General features: G+C 38.8%; 1 protein-coding gene across 2 annotated transcripts in view; it reads right to left on the bottom strand.

Moving 5' to 3' along the window:
* The window catches only part of LOC122743797 (hepatitis A virus cellular receptor 1 homolog), a 29,715-nt gene extending 15,136 nt beyond the window's left edge, over window positions 1-14,579 (bottom strand). Inside the window, exons 1-3 of one of the 2 annotated variants that reach the window (XM_043988957.1) lie at window positions 14,511-14,579; window positions 8,872-9,210; window positions 1,175-1,288 (exon numbers count right to left, since the gene is read on the bottom strand). In XM_043988957.1, the coding sequence (XP_043844892.1) occupies window positions 1,175-1,288; window positions 8,872-9,210; window positions 14,511-14,559 (502 nt within the window). In that variant the 5' untranslated portion in view covers window positions 14,560-14,579. Of the gene's footprint in view, window positions 1-1,174; window positions 1,289-8,871; window positions 9,214-14,510 lie in introns of both variants that reach the window. The other variant, XM_043988958.1, reaches the window with a different exon arrangement.
* Between the last annotated feature and the right edge of the window lie 965 nt (window positions 14,580-15,544).

Here is a 15,544-nt window from a genome sequence, read left to right on the forward strand (position 1 = left end):
CTCACTTCACTTTAAATTTGATTAATTCATCTTTTACCACATGGAAGCATATTATAAACCTCCTTTTTATTTCAATTGGAAATATTAAAAAGTAATATTTCTCTATTCTAAAAGTCCTTTCCAAACTTGTACAAAAAAGGGGAGGAAGGACACTTTATATGGAGATAGAAATGAATCAAGAGTGAAAACTCAAGTTCCAATAGAAAAGTCTTCTGGTCTGTCTTCTTTTAGTTCAGTCCCTTCCCAGGCCAGAGGGACTGACCAAGGAAACACCAAAGGAAACTGGCCTTTTTTCCTTTCAAAAGGAATAGCCCTCTTCTATTATTCAGGGTGATTTTGATCATAGGGAAGAGGCTTTTTGAATCCTTGAGGGTAGTGGTCCTGGAAGAAACAGAGTGTGACTGCAATTTTGGAACATTAACCAGCTCAATCACATAGTCAACAGGCATTTATTCAACATCTAGGTGCCAGGAATACAAAAGCAAAGCAAAAAACAGACTTTACCCAGAGAAGGTCTCAACCTAAGGGAGGGTGCAGCTGCAAATTACTACATAGAAGCAAGATAAATACAGAATATACTGGAGATAGTGACAGAGGGAAGGCACTAGCAATCAAGGGGATGAGAAAAGGCTTCCTGTAAGTGGGATTTTAGCTAGGACTGAAAGGAAGCCAGAAGTCAGGAGGCAGAGATTTTAAAACTATTTCAGCATATTATGATCTTTTCCTTCTTCAGAATTCCTATAAATGTTACCTCAAATTGTCTTGGGAGAAGATGACATGTCAGAGGACATTAGAGAACTATACCAGTTCAGACATGTCTCACAAAGCTAAAAATGGCTTAGATATTAGATTAATATTTTTATTTCTGGAAGATTGATACCTAAAACACACAGCAGAGTATTATAGTTTTTTTTCCCTCTTCTATTGCCTAACTACATGACAATTTGTTGTTTCAATTTCAGGTGCTATATCTAGAGGGCCTTCAGAACTATGGTTGCCACATTCTAACCACCCTTTGGAATCACCTTATAGAGAAATCACATTTTGAATTTGTTCCCATCATATTTCATTCCATTTAGAATCCCAGTTGCACTGGGCTGTACATCGTGCCTGTGCAGAAAGTCTTCTTTCTCAAACCAAAAATTACCTGACCTTAGAAACATGAGGACATTACCTGAGCTTTGGTTCATGGTGGTCATCAACATTGGAAGAGTAGAAGTGGAAGATGTTAGGGTTGTCAGCATTGGGTGAGTGGAAGCCAAGGTTGTTAGAGCAGTAGTGGTAATGGCTAGTGTTAGAATAAACATTAAAGACAATGATTAATTAAGCCATAGCATGCTTCTGTTGCCTTCTATTGGGAGGCAGGTTTTCCTAGAGCAATGAAAATTAGAAACTCAGCTTGAGTCAGTTGACTGATCTCAATGTCCAATTCGTGACTTTGCAAAAGATGCCTTGATCTCTTAGTTCTTTCTCCCATTTTATGTCTCTTCCCCCCTTTCTTGTGCCTACAACAATCACATCTGAGTACCTTCTTCCTCTAACAAATGTCAGCTCCAAATTCACTTCCTCCAGGAACTCTATCAAGGCAAGTAAGCAGCAGAGTAAGGCACTTCCTTTTGTGAAACAATTAATTGCTAGAGACACATGATTAGAGAAGCCCTTACTTATCTTCTGTCTCATTATCTTCAGAAAATGATAGTAACTTCTCTAAATTCTGCATTAAATTGCATATAATGTATAAATAAGTGAATACTGAGAAGTCTGGTCATCATTATTAGAGAAATCAGTAAATCTTCTACTGTGCACAGATCCTTGATTCATAGTTACCTTAAAGAAAAAATGATTCATAGTTCTATAAGCCAAACCAAGAGGCATGTTGTGCGACATGTCGGATTGAAGGTCAGCCTTGGAGTCAGGGAGACCTGGAATAAAATCCTGCCTCTGACACATACTGGATGTATATAGCACCTTGGGAAAATTACTTTCAGTGCCTCAGGCAACTGTGAGAGGAGAGCCTGACCATTTTGGTGTCCTGAACCTCACCAGTACACTTTGGCAGTCTAGAGAAGTCTATGGGCACATTAGCAGAATAATGTTTTTAAATGCACAAAAATGTCATTTTCTGTTCCACCTCATTTTACAGGTGAGGAACTGAAACAAACAGGGTTGAGTGAGTTGCCCAGGGTCCCACAGCTAGTGAGTTTCTGAGGCCAGATTTGAACTTAGGAAGATGAGTTTTCCTGACCCCAGGTCTGGCTCTGTATCTACTGTGTCACCTAGTGGCCGAAATTCCAATAAATGAAACTATATTGAAATAAATATATAACTTTTCCCATTCGAGTTTTTGGACACCCTGAAATCTCTCCACAGACCCTTTGGGGTTCCTAAGCCCTAAAAGAATATCTTCTCTAATCTGCAACAATGCAAAGAAATCGCAGATACAAGCCAGTATTAAAGAAGCCAGGATAGAGAGAGAACTGATGAACTCTGAGTGCAGATTTAAGTATTTTTTTAACTTTATTTTTCTTGGTTTTCTGTATGTTTTGTTTTGCCACATGGCTAACATGGAAATATATTTTGTATAACTTCACATGTGTAATCAATATCATATTGATTTCCATTCTCGAGGCATGTTTAAAAAATTACATGTAATTGGGAAATATTTAACTAAATAAATACATGTTTTTAAAAAGAAGAAGCCGGGGCAGCTAGGTGGCACATTAGATAAAGCATCAGCCCTGGATTCAGGAGGACCTGAGTTCAAATCCAGCCTCAGACACTTGACACTAGCTTTGTGACCCTGGGCAAGTCACTTAACCCCAATTGCCTCATAAAAAAAAAAGAAGAAGAAGAAGAAGAAGCCAAAACATTACCTAAATTCCTCTTTATGAATCTAAAAAAAAAAATTATCCTGAATTTAAAACACCAAAATAGAACTTTCATATACACAGTAAACCACAAAAAGTATCACATATATAAAACCATGGATCTCCATTTCACATTGCTTACTTTTTAAAAAGTATAATAAATCCCATATTTGATTTAAAACCATCCTGCTTGTCTGTGCTTCCTTCTGAAACCAATTCTTTAGGAAGTCTACCTGGATTGAACAGATACTCAGCTCAAAAATGTCCCATTAGATTATAATGGCTAACAGTTTGAAACACCTCTGACCCTCCCAGGATTTTATGGTCAACTCCTAAGTGGTCAAAGGTTTTTAATGTTTATAAGGGGCTCTGATATCCATATTAAAAGCCTAAGTCTGGCTTTTCACAAGCAAGATTTTTAATCCTACAATTTGTCTAAATAGAGACAAGCTATTTCCCCAACAGTAAAATGAAATTATCTTCCCTCTTATCTTAAATCTAAACCTGCATTATCAGAATGTTTAAAAGAGAATTTAGAGTATGAGCCACATGACTGGAATTGCATTATAAATGGGACTCTAAAGCACATTAAGAATTTCTACTTTAGAAAAACAGGAGATAATGCTAGATTTCTTCTAGTGTCTTTTCTTTTCTTTGTGGGGGATGACTAGATCTCAATATCTCACCCAGGCTGGAAGTACAGAGAAAATGCACTCATGGGCCCCGTTCCAAGACTGATTACTGGGGCAGCTAGGTGGCACAGTGGGTAAAGCACCAGTCCTGGATTCAAGAGGACCTGAGTTCAAATCTGGCCTCAATACCTGACACTTACTAGCTTTGTGACCCTGGGCAAGTCACTTAACCCTCATTGCCTCACCAAAAAAAACAAAAACAAAGACTGATTACCACAGTTGCTTTAACCTGCTCCATTTTTCCAACCTGGAATGGTTCACCCTTCCTTACGTAGGGAAGGATGGATCCCCACTCTCAAGGACTCTCTATATTGGTACTAGATTTATAGTGCAGACACCCAATCAGCTTTAGCCTAGTATTTCTTAGAAATTCTGAACCAGAGGAATATCCCAGCCTCAACCCCATAGCAGAAACTATGAATGCATTACACCACACAGATTCCCAGGGTCCTTTCAAAACAATTTTCACCTGTCCAAATGAAATCATTTATCTTTGCCAACTCAAGGTGCTACTTAAATGGATAAAGGATATTAGAATCCAATCATTTCAGCACCAATGAGTAGCGTTCTATTATAAGAAAAAATAAAATAGGTGTAAGAAAGCTCTGGAGGGGTCTTCCTTTGGTTGGTCCTACTAAAAACTTGTCTAGATTTGGTTTTCTGAGCTTAGAATCTCTATTTTAGCTCATGGAAAATATATTCTCCTCTCTGAAGGTAATCCTGGCAATGTGATATCTTGCCTCCCTATAGAGAGACTTCTGAAAAATGGGTGTCAGATTCTTACCATCTTTTGGAAATCTATTAAATAGAAATCACTTTTTAAAAAATCAGTTCTCAAGCACCGGCCCTGGATTCAGGAGGACCTGAGTTCAAATCTGGACTCAGACACTTGACACTCACTAGCTGTGTGAACCTGGGCAAGTCACTTAACCCTCATTGCCCTGCCAAAAAAAAAAATCAGTTCTCATTCTTCCTCATTCCATCTCTAACTTGTATTAAGCTATACATTGCTCCAATAAGTAAAGCTCTGTTCTCTCTCCCATGAAAAATCCCCTGATCTTGGTGGTTATCAACGTCAGATAAAAGGAAGTAAAGTTTAGAGCAGTAACGATGCTGGCTAATATTATAAATAAACTTTCAAGACAAGGATAAAGCCACAGAGAGAAAAGAAAATGAAAAATATGAATTGAGGGAAATTGTGAGAAATGAGCAACAAACAGAAGTTTAGGGCAGTGGACATAATGGAAAAGTCATTGAACTCGAAGACAGAATGCAAGCCAAATGACAGTTATGGCACTAATAGGTATAGACAAATTATTTCTTCTGTCTGGGGCACAATTTCTTCACCTTATCTATGAAACGAGGAAGACATGAACTTCAAGGCACTTTAGCATGGCCACAGAGCACAGAACTAGAAACAATGGATGGTATTTGCAAGAGGGCAGACTTATGTAAGGAAAGGCTTTCTTAGAAGGAAAAACAAAACCAAAGAACTTCTTTAGAGGCAGCTACTTGGCTTAGTGGACTGAGGAAGACCTAAGTTCAAATTCAGCCTCAAGCACCTATTAGCTGTGTGACCCTGGTCAAGTCATTTAACTTCTAACTACCTCAGTTTTGTCATCTATAAAATGGGGATAATGATAGCACCTACCTCACAGGGTTGCTGTGAGGATCAAATGAAATAATATTTTTAAGTGCTTTACAAATCCGAAAATGCTATACAAAGAAGAAAGAAAGAAAGAAAGAAAGCTATGGAGAAAGTGTTAAAGAATGAAAATTACACTTAAAAGTGTGTCCCAGTGGAGAAACACTTGTTAAACATTTTCCAGCATACCCTGGAAGAAAGGCTTTCTGACTCTCAGGCCAATGCTCTCTTCCCACTAGACTTACTTGCCCCTTTCTTCTCAGAAGATTCCACTTAATTTCAATAAGCATTTATCAAGCACCTTTTAGATACAAACTGTTGTGTTTAAATTCTGTATACCCCAATTCCAAACCTTCATAAAAAATAAATTGGATCAGGGACAGCTAGATGGCTCAGTGGATAGAGCATTGGCCCTAGATTCAGGAAGACCTGAGTTCAAATCCGGCCTCAGACACTTAACACTTACTAGCTGTGTGACCCTGGGCAAGTCACTTAACCCTAGTTGCCTCGCGATAGATAGATAGATAGATAGATAGATAGATAGATAGATAGATAGATAGATAGATAGATAGATAGATAGATAAATTGGATCACTTGAATGGTGGGTAATGAACTTGGAAATGTTAGAGTAGCTAAAAGACACTGTGCCCCTTCATCTCAGATTTAGTTCCAAAGGGCCAAGATAAGAAAAGCAATAACAAGAAAAGAATCAAACCTAAAATAACTCAGAAGCTTTTAAGTTTCTGGCCCAACCAGAAGGAGAAGTGACATAAGACCTGGGACAGGCTATGGGAACAAGAGGAGACAGCAAAGGGGATTCCCCCTAAGGGCAGAGAAAGTCAGAATAAGTCTAGCAAACAAATGAATGGGAAATGAGCCAATGTTGAGGGGCAGTTAGGTGGATAAAGTACTGGCTCTTGAGTCAGGAGTACCTGAGTTCAAATCCAGCCTCAGACACTTGACACTAACAAGCTGTGTGACCCTGGGCAAGTCACTTAACCCTCACTGCCCCACACACAAAAAAATTTTAATTAAAAAAAAAAAAAGAAATGAGCCAATATTGGGAGGGCCAGCAAAAATCAATTTGATTTAGTTAATGGGCTAAACATGGGTCTGAGGCTAAAGAGCACCAATTTTCTGGTCAAAGAACCTGAATTCTAATCTCAGGTCTATGATATCTCCAGAAAATGTCACCCTTTCCCTAAGCCTGTTTCTTCATCTACTGCATTTGTAAAGGTTAGATAGGATGACCTGAAGATCCTTCCAGCTCAAAATGCTAAAATACTTCAAATTTTGTATTGGGCCTTGGGGCCACATGGGATGCCATTGACCTAAGAGATTCTGAAGAGATCTGGAGAGTTATAGCTCTATATCTTTGTCGAGTTTTGTATTTAATAAAAGGGAATTTAAAAATTATCTGGCTCTTTGATTCAACCTCTCTAGAGCATGACCTACCTGTCCTAAGACACCTCCAAACTTGATTTTCATTTTCTATCCCCTACTCAAAACTCTGATTACTGGAATTCTCCAGGACTAATTCTGCAATATTATCCTAGAGGATGTCTAGTTATTTAAAGGGTGTGATGTAATTATCTTCAGTTTTTTAAAACAGTAATGTTTATTCAATTGAATTATAATGGATGATATAAATACCATAGATCAGGACAGCTAGGTAGCACAGTGGATAGAGCATGGGCCGTGGAGTCAGGAGGACCTGAGTTCAAATCCAGCCTCAGACCCTTACTAGCTATGTGATCCTGGGCAAGCACCCCCACCAAAATAAATAAATGTCATGTGTCATTTTCCAGAGGTGGGAGAGGCAGAGGGCAAAAACCCAATCAGAATGGAATGTCACTACTCCAAAAAGGCTAGGAATCATTCAATCCATATGTTAGACCGTTACGTCATTCTAGGCATTATGCCTACACAGGGGCTATCGAGACAGAAGTGGAGGAGTCCTTGCCCTCAAGAACTTTATGTTGACCCTAATGTAGTTTGGAGAGGGGTACTCTAGTGACAAAATCTACATGTAAAAGATGGCGCTTAAGCTGAGTTTGGAATCATTTTCCATGACCTCATTGCAGAGGTGGCTGGGTAGTACAGTGGATAGAGTGCTGGGCCTGGCATATGGTAGGTATTTAATGAACACTTGTTGGGGGCAGCTAGGTGGTGCAGTGGATAAAGCACTGGCCCTGGATTCAGGAAGTCCTGAGTTCAAATCCGGCCTTAGACACTTGACACTTACTAGCTGTGTGACCCTGGGCAAGTCACTTAACCCCCATTGTCCCACAAAAACCAATAAAACAAAAAAAAAACACTTGTTTCTTTCCTTCACTCTTGCACAGCAGGACAGTTGTCTCCACTTGACTAGTGGAATGTCTACCCTCTAACCCTTTCTTCTAAGCCCACTTGCTTTTGGCATCCCTCCCATTCTCAGACACAGCTTACTTAGAGTCAGCCATTGGGGGAGCACTACACTGGGCCTTATCTTGAAAGCTCACATACCGAATCCCTTTCCTCCTTAAAAAAAAAAAAACCAATAGGCGAAAGGGTGGAGTTCAGAGTTTGAGGTGTCACTCTTGTGGGGTTGTGACTAATGCAGCATTACTGTAACTGTGACTCGGCCTTCTATAAATGAAACTGCATCATGGGGAAAATGACAGATACCAAGTAACTTTGGAGAACCATCCAGTAAGTTCTTTGAAGGCAGGGTCAACATACTTATTCTCCTGCACCTATCTGCGGCTAAATCAATGTTTGTTGAACTGCTGAATTGCACTGACTCTCTTCAACTCCATTGGGTTACCTTAACATTATCTCAATATGGGAATGAACTGCTTGGTCTGTCTATCAAGGGCCAAATGAAAAAGTCATGGAATTCTTAGGTTAGACCTGAAAGAGAATTTTTTAATGGTCATCTAGTCTAACATCTTCACTTTTCAGATGAGGAAACTTATGCACAGAGGTGATTCCAATTATCATTCCAGATAGGTCACCTGTGGGCCCAAAGTCCCAGAAGTAGCAGATTCAGGATGAGAACCCATCCTTTCCAAAATTCATTATCCTTTCTACCAGTCATGGCAGTAAGATGTGACAAAGGTGTACCAATTGCAATAAATCTCTTTCCCAAAGGCCTAGAAGGTAAAGATGGATCTTCTGAACATATCTCTCTACAGGCTAGAGTCATCCTCGCTCCATATCCATGAAGAAATAAAAAACAGAATTGGATAGGGGTGTCTAAATACCATCTTCCCTACAGAAGAGGAGGACCTGGAATGAAGACCTTAGATAATCAACACAGGAAATTAAGATTAAAAAAAAACCTAAGAAGTTCCTTTGACTCAGTTTCCCTTAGGAAGATTTTCAAAGAAGTGGGGAAGGAAGTGATGGAAATTGGGCTTTCATATCACATTTATTCTGTGCCAGGCACTAGGCTAAGTGTTTTACAACATATACATATATAAATACATACATACATGTATATATGTATATATACATATACATACAAATATATATAGATAATATATTTCAATATGTTTGCAATATACAATATATTTTGATATGTTTTATAACCTATATGTATAATATATTTTTAATATTAGTTTTACAACTTATATGCATAATATATATCCAATATGTGTCATTTGGAGAAAAGAGAAAGGCTCACCTTGTTCAACTTTCAGTATCACTGTAACTTTCTGATCATTAAACCAACCAAGGATTTCCACCCGGCAGCAATATGCCCCAGCATCTGCCTCTGTCAAGTTCTCTATTGTCAAAGACACAATCCCTTGAGAAATGTTTTCCTTTAAGTGGTATCGTTTGGAATGCTGAAAAGTCATCTTGTGTCCGTCTGTCCAGATAATTTCATTTAAACACTTATTCAGAGGACACCATCCTCGCCCCCAGCACATAGTGGTGACACCTGCATGCACTGAATATGTGCAGGGCAAAGTGACAGATTGCCCCACGATTCCTTTCACAGTCTTTGCAGATTCAGAAGGACCTGCTGGTAAAGAGAAAAGGATGGAGGTTAGAAAACAACAGAAACAACAGTGGGGTCATGGTGGCTAGAGCACTAAGTGACTTGGAGTCAGGAACAGGAGTTCAAGCTTGTCTCGGACTCTAGCTCTGTATCCTTGGGCAAGTCACTTAGGCTAGTGCAATCTCAAGTTTCCTTCATCTGGTAAAATGGGCATAGTAACAACAACACCTACTTCATAGGTTTATGAGAATCAAATGAGATAATATAAAGCATTTTGCAAACCTCAAAGAGCTACATAAATGCTAACAATTTTTTTAAGTGGGGAGATATGAGCATGATGGGAAATGAAGAGGAATAAGGTAACTTGTAGAGTGTGGACTAGTCCTGTGATTTCAACCATATAAGGAAGCGCCAATGAGGAAACTGCCTCTACCATGGTAGGTTCGCACCTTCTGGTCTTAGAGTTGCCTAGAGAGCAGAGGCATCAAACACAAGTCCTGACCCTTCTGCACTTCCACCCCACCACACTCTGGAGTTTAACAAATCCAGATTAAAATGCAATTGGGAAGGGGCAGCTAGGTGGCACAGTGGATAAAGCACTGGCCCTGGATTCAGGAGTACCTGAGTTCAAATCCAGCCTCAGACACTTGACACTTACTAGCTGTGTGACCCTGGGCAAATCACTTAACCCTCATTGCCCCGCAAAAAAACAAAAAACAAACAAAATGCAATTGGGAAATATTTAACCCAATAAGTACAAATGTAATAGAACAGATAATTTTAATATGTGGTTTTGTATGGCAATATTTAGCATTCAAGGATCCTTATGTAAAGTCTAGTTTATTTCCTTCCTTCTGGGAAGCTTGGTGGCACAGTGAATAAAACACCAACCCTGGATTCAGGAGGACCTGAGTTCAAATCTGGCATCACACACTTGACACTTACTAGCTGTGTGACCCTGGGCAAGTCACTTAACTCTCATTGTCCCTCAAACAAACATTTCCTTCCTTCCTTCCTTCCTTCCTTCCTTCCTTTTTGGAGATAATCAGGATTAAGTGATTTACCCAGGGTCACACAGCTAGTAAGGGTCTGAGACTGGATTTAAACTAAGCTCCTCTTAGGTGCCCCTAGTACATTTTCTATTTGAGTTTGATATCACTGAGAAGTAACATGATGCCCAGAGTTATACAACCACTACGTGTTAGAGGCGGGACTAGGTTTTCCTGACTGGGTTTCTATCCACTACACCAATGCCTCTCACAAGAAAAAGATATGATGACAGTGATGATGAAAATGATGATGATGAGGAGGAGGATAAATAAATGGATGAATGAATGAATGAATAAACTAATTAATTAATTAGTTAATATAAATAAATGGATGGATGGCTGAATGAATAAATGAATTAATGATTTTGTGTTTAGTCATTTTCAGTTGTGTTTCACTCTTCATGACCCCAATTAGAGTTTTCTTGGCAAAGATGCTAGAGTGGTTTGCCATTTCCTTTTCCACCTCATTTTCCAGAAGAGGCAAACAGAGTTAAGTGACTTGCCCAGGGTCACACAATTAGTAAGTGTCTGAGGCCAGATTTGAAATCAGGAAGATGAATCTTTCTGACTTTAGGCCCTGCATTTTGTATTCTATGGTACCACCTCACTGCCCTAATGATAAGAACTCACATTTCTTCCCCCCCCACCCCCACCAGTTTAGTATTTTATTATTTTCCAGTTCCATATAAGGATAGTTTTCAACTTTTGTTTTCATAGGATTTTAGTTCCAAATGTTTTCCGACCCTCCCTCCTCCAAGACAAAAAGCAATCTAATATAGGTTATATGTGTGCAACCACATTAAACATATTTCTGCATTAGTCATATTGTGAAAGAAGAGTCAGAGCACAAGGGAAAAACCTGAAAAAAGAAGGAAAAAAAAAAGAACAGGCCAAAAGTAGAAACAGTATGGTTCAATCTGCATTCATAAACCACAGTTCTTTTTTTCCTGGATGTTGAGAACATTTTCTTTCTTTGAAATTGTTTTGGACCATTGTATTGCTAAAAAGAGCCAAGTCTATCACCATTGTTCATCACACAATGTTGCAGTTACTGTGTACAATGTTCTCCTGGTTCTGTTCCTCTCAGTCAGCATCAGTTCATGTAAGTCCTTCCAGGTTTCTCTGAACTCCTACTGCTGCTCACTACTTTTCACATTGATTTTTTAAAAACTTGTGTTCTAAATTTTCTTCCTCCCTCCTTCCTCATCCCTCCCTATGAAATCCAGCAATTCAATATAAATCATACATGTGTAGTCATGCAAAACATCTTCTCATCAGTCAGGTTGTAAAATAGGCAAAATACCTTTAGAAAGAGAAGCTTTCAAATTATGTATAATGAAAATTTTTCCCACGTGAAGCCCTGAGGGTCCACTATTTTCAAGGTGTAAAGATTATTGGAGTGAGGCCAGAGACATGTCCTGAAATCTTCAGAAATCAATCAATCAATAATTAAATTTAAGTTTTTTATCTTAAAAGTTTTAAATTAAAAAGGAGTTTGCACAAACAAAATCAATGCAAAAAAGAATAGAAGTAAAGCAGAAAGATGAGGAAAAAAATTTTATATCAAGTGTCTCTTAAAGGACTCATTTCTCAAATATATAGAACTTAGTCAAATTTATAAGCATTCAAGTCAAGTCATTCCCCAATTGATAGTCAAAGAATATGAATAAGCAGTTTTCAGACAAAAATCAAAGCTATCTATAGTCATATAAAAATTCTCTAATTCACTAATAATTAGAGAAGTGCAAATTAAAACACTTCTGAGGTACTACCTTATACCTATCAGAATGGTGAAAATGAGAAATGTTGGAGGTAATGTAGGGAAATTGGGACCCTAATGCATTGTTGATGGAATTTTGAAGTGATCTAACCATTCTGGAAAGCAATTTGAAACTGTGCCCAAAGGGCCATAAAACTGTGCAACCTTTTGATCCAGCAATACATCCAGTAGGCCTCTATCTCAAAGATAATTTTTTTTAAAGGAGAAAGGACCTATTTGTACAAAAATATTTATTCCATCTCTTTTTGTGGTGGCAAAGAATTGGAAATTGAGGACATGTTCATCAATTAGGGAATGGCTGAAGTTATGGTATGTGATTGTAATGGAATACTATTGTGCTGTAAGAAATGACAAGCAGGATGATTTCAGAAAAACCTAGAAAGACTTACATGAACTGATGAAAAGTGAAGTGAGCAGAACCAGAACATCTTACACATTGAAAGCAATATGGTACAATAATCAGCTGTGAATGACTTAGCTATTCTCAGCAATACAATGATCCAAGACAATTCCAAAAGACTCCTGATGAAAAATGCTGTCCACCTCCAGAGAAAGAACTGATAGTATCTGAATGCACATAGAAGCATACTATTTTTCACTTTATCATTGGTTTTGATTTGGGTTTTTTTGTGGGTTTTTTTTTTGGGGGGGGGAGGGTCTGTTTTCTTCCACAAAATGACTAATCTGGAAATATGCTTTGCATGACTGCACGTGTATAACCTATATTGAGGTACTTGCTGTCTTGCGGAGGGAGGGAAAGAATTTGAAACTCAAAACTTTAGGAAATGTTGAAAATTATTTTTGCATGTAATTGGGGGGAAATAAAATAAAATAAAAAGTACCCAACCTTGTATAAGGCACCAGACAGCATTCAATTCAATCACTTTCTAGTTATATAAATATAAACTGTCATCCCAAATAACAAGAAACAATCTCAGCACAAGCATATAAACAATTAGAGAGCAAACTGTTCAATAATACAGGGCAAAATTGTATAGAGAAAAAGAACAGCCCTGAAGAATAAATGTCTGGGATTTTTTATGTATTAAGGGCTGGGGGCAGGGGGACAGGGTTCTGGGAAGGAGTCTATATTTCTAAAGCATGTTTAGGTTTGCAAAACACACACACACACACACACACACACACACACACACACAACCTATTTCCTGTGAAGTAGGAGATGAAAGTTTTCCCATTTCTCAGATATGGAAATGAAATTCAGTTAAGTGACTTACCCCAGAGAACAGAGGTATTGTCAAACCTTACAGTTCCCTCCAGGAAATAGACAGACAGATGGATATACATATAGCTATAAGTGTAGATATGTGTGTATGTACATATATATGTATATCCCCTCTTCTCATCACACCTTGTTAATCCAAATCAATTCAATCAGATTAAAAGTAGGATGTGGGGAGCTCACCAATTACATTTGGTATGATGTCCCCCCAGCAAATGGCACTAGATTTGAAGGCATAGGATCTCACTCCAAATCCTGCCTCTGAGGCTTGCCGTCTGTGTGATCTTGGATAAATCATTTAACTTCCCTGGTTCTCAGTTTCCCTTGCTAGAAAATGGGGAAGCTGCGCTAGATCACCTCTGAGGTCCTTTCTAGCTCTATGTCTATCATTCTTTGATCCTAAATCAAGAACAATTTTCCTCCTCTTTTCACAGATGGCCTTTGACCTCAGGTTGATTCCTAACTGCTCATCTCTCTCCACCCCATTTCCCATGCCTTTTTTTTTTTTTTTTAGTGAGGCAATTGGGGTTAAGTGACTTGCCTAGGGTCACACAGCTAGTAAGTGTTAAGTGTCTGAGGCCGGATTTGAACTCAGGTACTCCTGACCCCAGGGCTGGTGCTCTATCCACTGTGCCACCTAGCTGCCCCTCCCATGCCTTTTAATGTGAATTAGACTTTGGCTTTGCTCAAACAAAACACCCCTTTCCTGTCATCTCTCCATCAACAAGCGGCTTCCTCATAGATCAGAGGTTCCCAAACTGAGTTTCACATGCCCTTTAAGGGATGTTTATCAAGGGGACAGAGGAGAGTATTTTTTTAAAGAACTATATTATACAATCAAAACATTTCAAAAAGAGTTACTTCCATGTATAACAACTTATCTGTCTCTGATCTTATTAACTGCAAAGTCAAGAAATGACCTGGAGGCTGAAAATGATATGTTCAAAAATTTTAAGAAGAAACTGTTGGTTGATATGAAAGAGAATCAAGTGCCTGACCAATTTATTTGACTTTATTCTAATAAACATTTAACAGTTCGGTGAAATTAATAATGCTAAGTGCCAAATAAAGCTTTCATTATGAAAAATTAATTAACCTCAGTATTGTCATGTGCATATGCCTGACAAACTAACATTTATTTTCCTTTAGTAGTGAATAGGGAGTAAGAGATATATTGCAATGCAAATATGGGGACCAACCAAGGCCCCAAAGTCCTCCTCTATGTAGATCATGCCACCCACCCATCACATACCTGCAAGAAGCAATGTCAGGAGACCGATAAACAAGACAGGAAGCCCCATGGCACCAGCTGGAAAAAAAGTCAGACAACAGACTAGTTAAGTTTCCCTGGGAGAAGAGGGTTTTTAGAAAGGTCTGAGCCTTCAATTTTAACTTCCTCTTTCCCCTGGCTTGACAAGTCATATGAGACGTTAAACTTGGGAACTAGAAATCCCCCCCCAGGCACCAGCAAAGCCCATGTATCTGCTGTCTAGTTTCTGCCTCACCTCTGGGCAATGGGATCTGTTGCTTTCAGCATAACTGGAAAAGAAAATTTCACAAGTCCATTGAAATTAGCCTAGGATGAGCCAGGTCCCATCATATGAGATCCAATCTAAGTTGCTATTTCTGACCCATCAAAGATGAGGAAAAGGGAGGAAGATTGTGGAGTGTGGCTAAATTAATGGAGTTTCACAAAGAAATTTGACACTCCCAATGTCCAAGAAAGGCCTTCTTCCTTGGGAACATGTGCCAGATGGTGCCTCTTGCAGGGTCCTAGGTTGACATTTTGGAAATCTCTCCCCAACTTCCAATGTTCAACAAGTTAATTTTGTTCATTAATTTTGTTCACTTTCCCTCATTTTCAGTTGTGTCTGATTCTTTGTGAAGCCATTTGGGGTTTTCTTTGCAAAGATACTAGAGTGGTTTGCCATTTCTTTCTCCAGCTCATTTTACAGTTGAGGAAACTGAGGCAACAAGGTTAAGTGACTTGCCCAGGGTCACAAGGCTAGTAAAGTGTCTGAGGTCAAATTTCAACCCAGGAAGAGGAGTCTTCTTGACTCCAGGCCTGGCACCCTAGCCACTGAGCCACATAGGTGCCCACTTGTTGCAGGTATTGAATATTACATATGCTGTTAGACTCAATTGCTACGTTGGTTTTCTTTGCAGCTACATTTTTTGCTCTTTCTTTTTTATCCTTAATTACAAGAGTACTCAGCGGTTAAGACCCCTGGAATTGGAGTCAGGAAAACCTAAATCAAAATCCCACTTAACAATTGTGTGACCCAG

This window comes from Dromiciops gliroides, chromosome 2 (assembly GCF_019393635.1).
Source record: "Dromiciops gliroides isolate mDroGli1 chromosome 2, mDroGli1.pri, whole genome shotgun sequence".
In the NCBI taxonomy this organism is placed as follows: domain Eukaryota; kingdom Metazoa; phylum Chordata; class Mammalia; order Microbiotheria; family Microbiotheriidae; genus Dromiciops; species Dromiciops gliroides.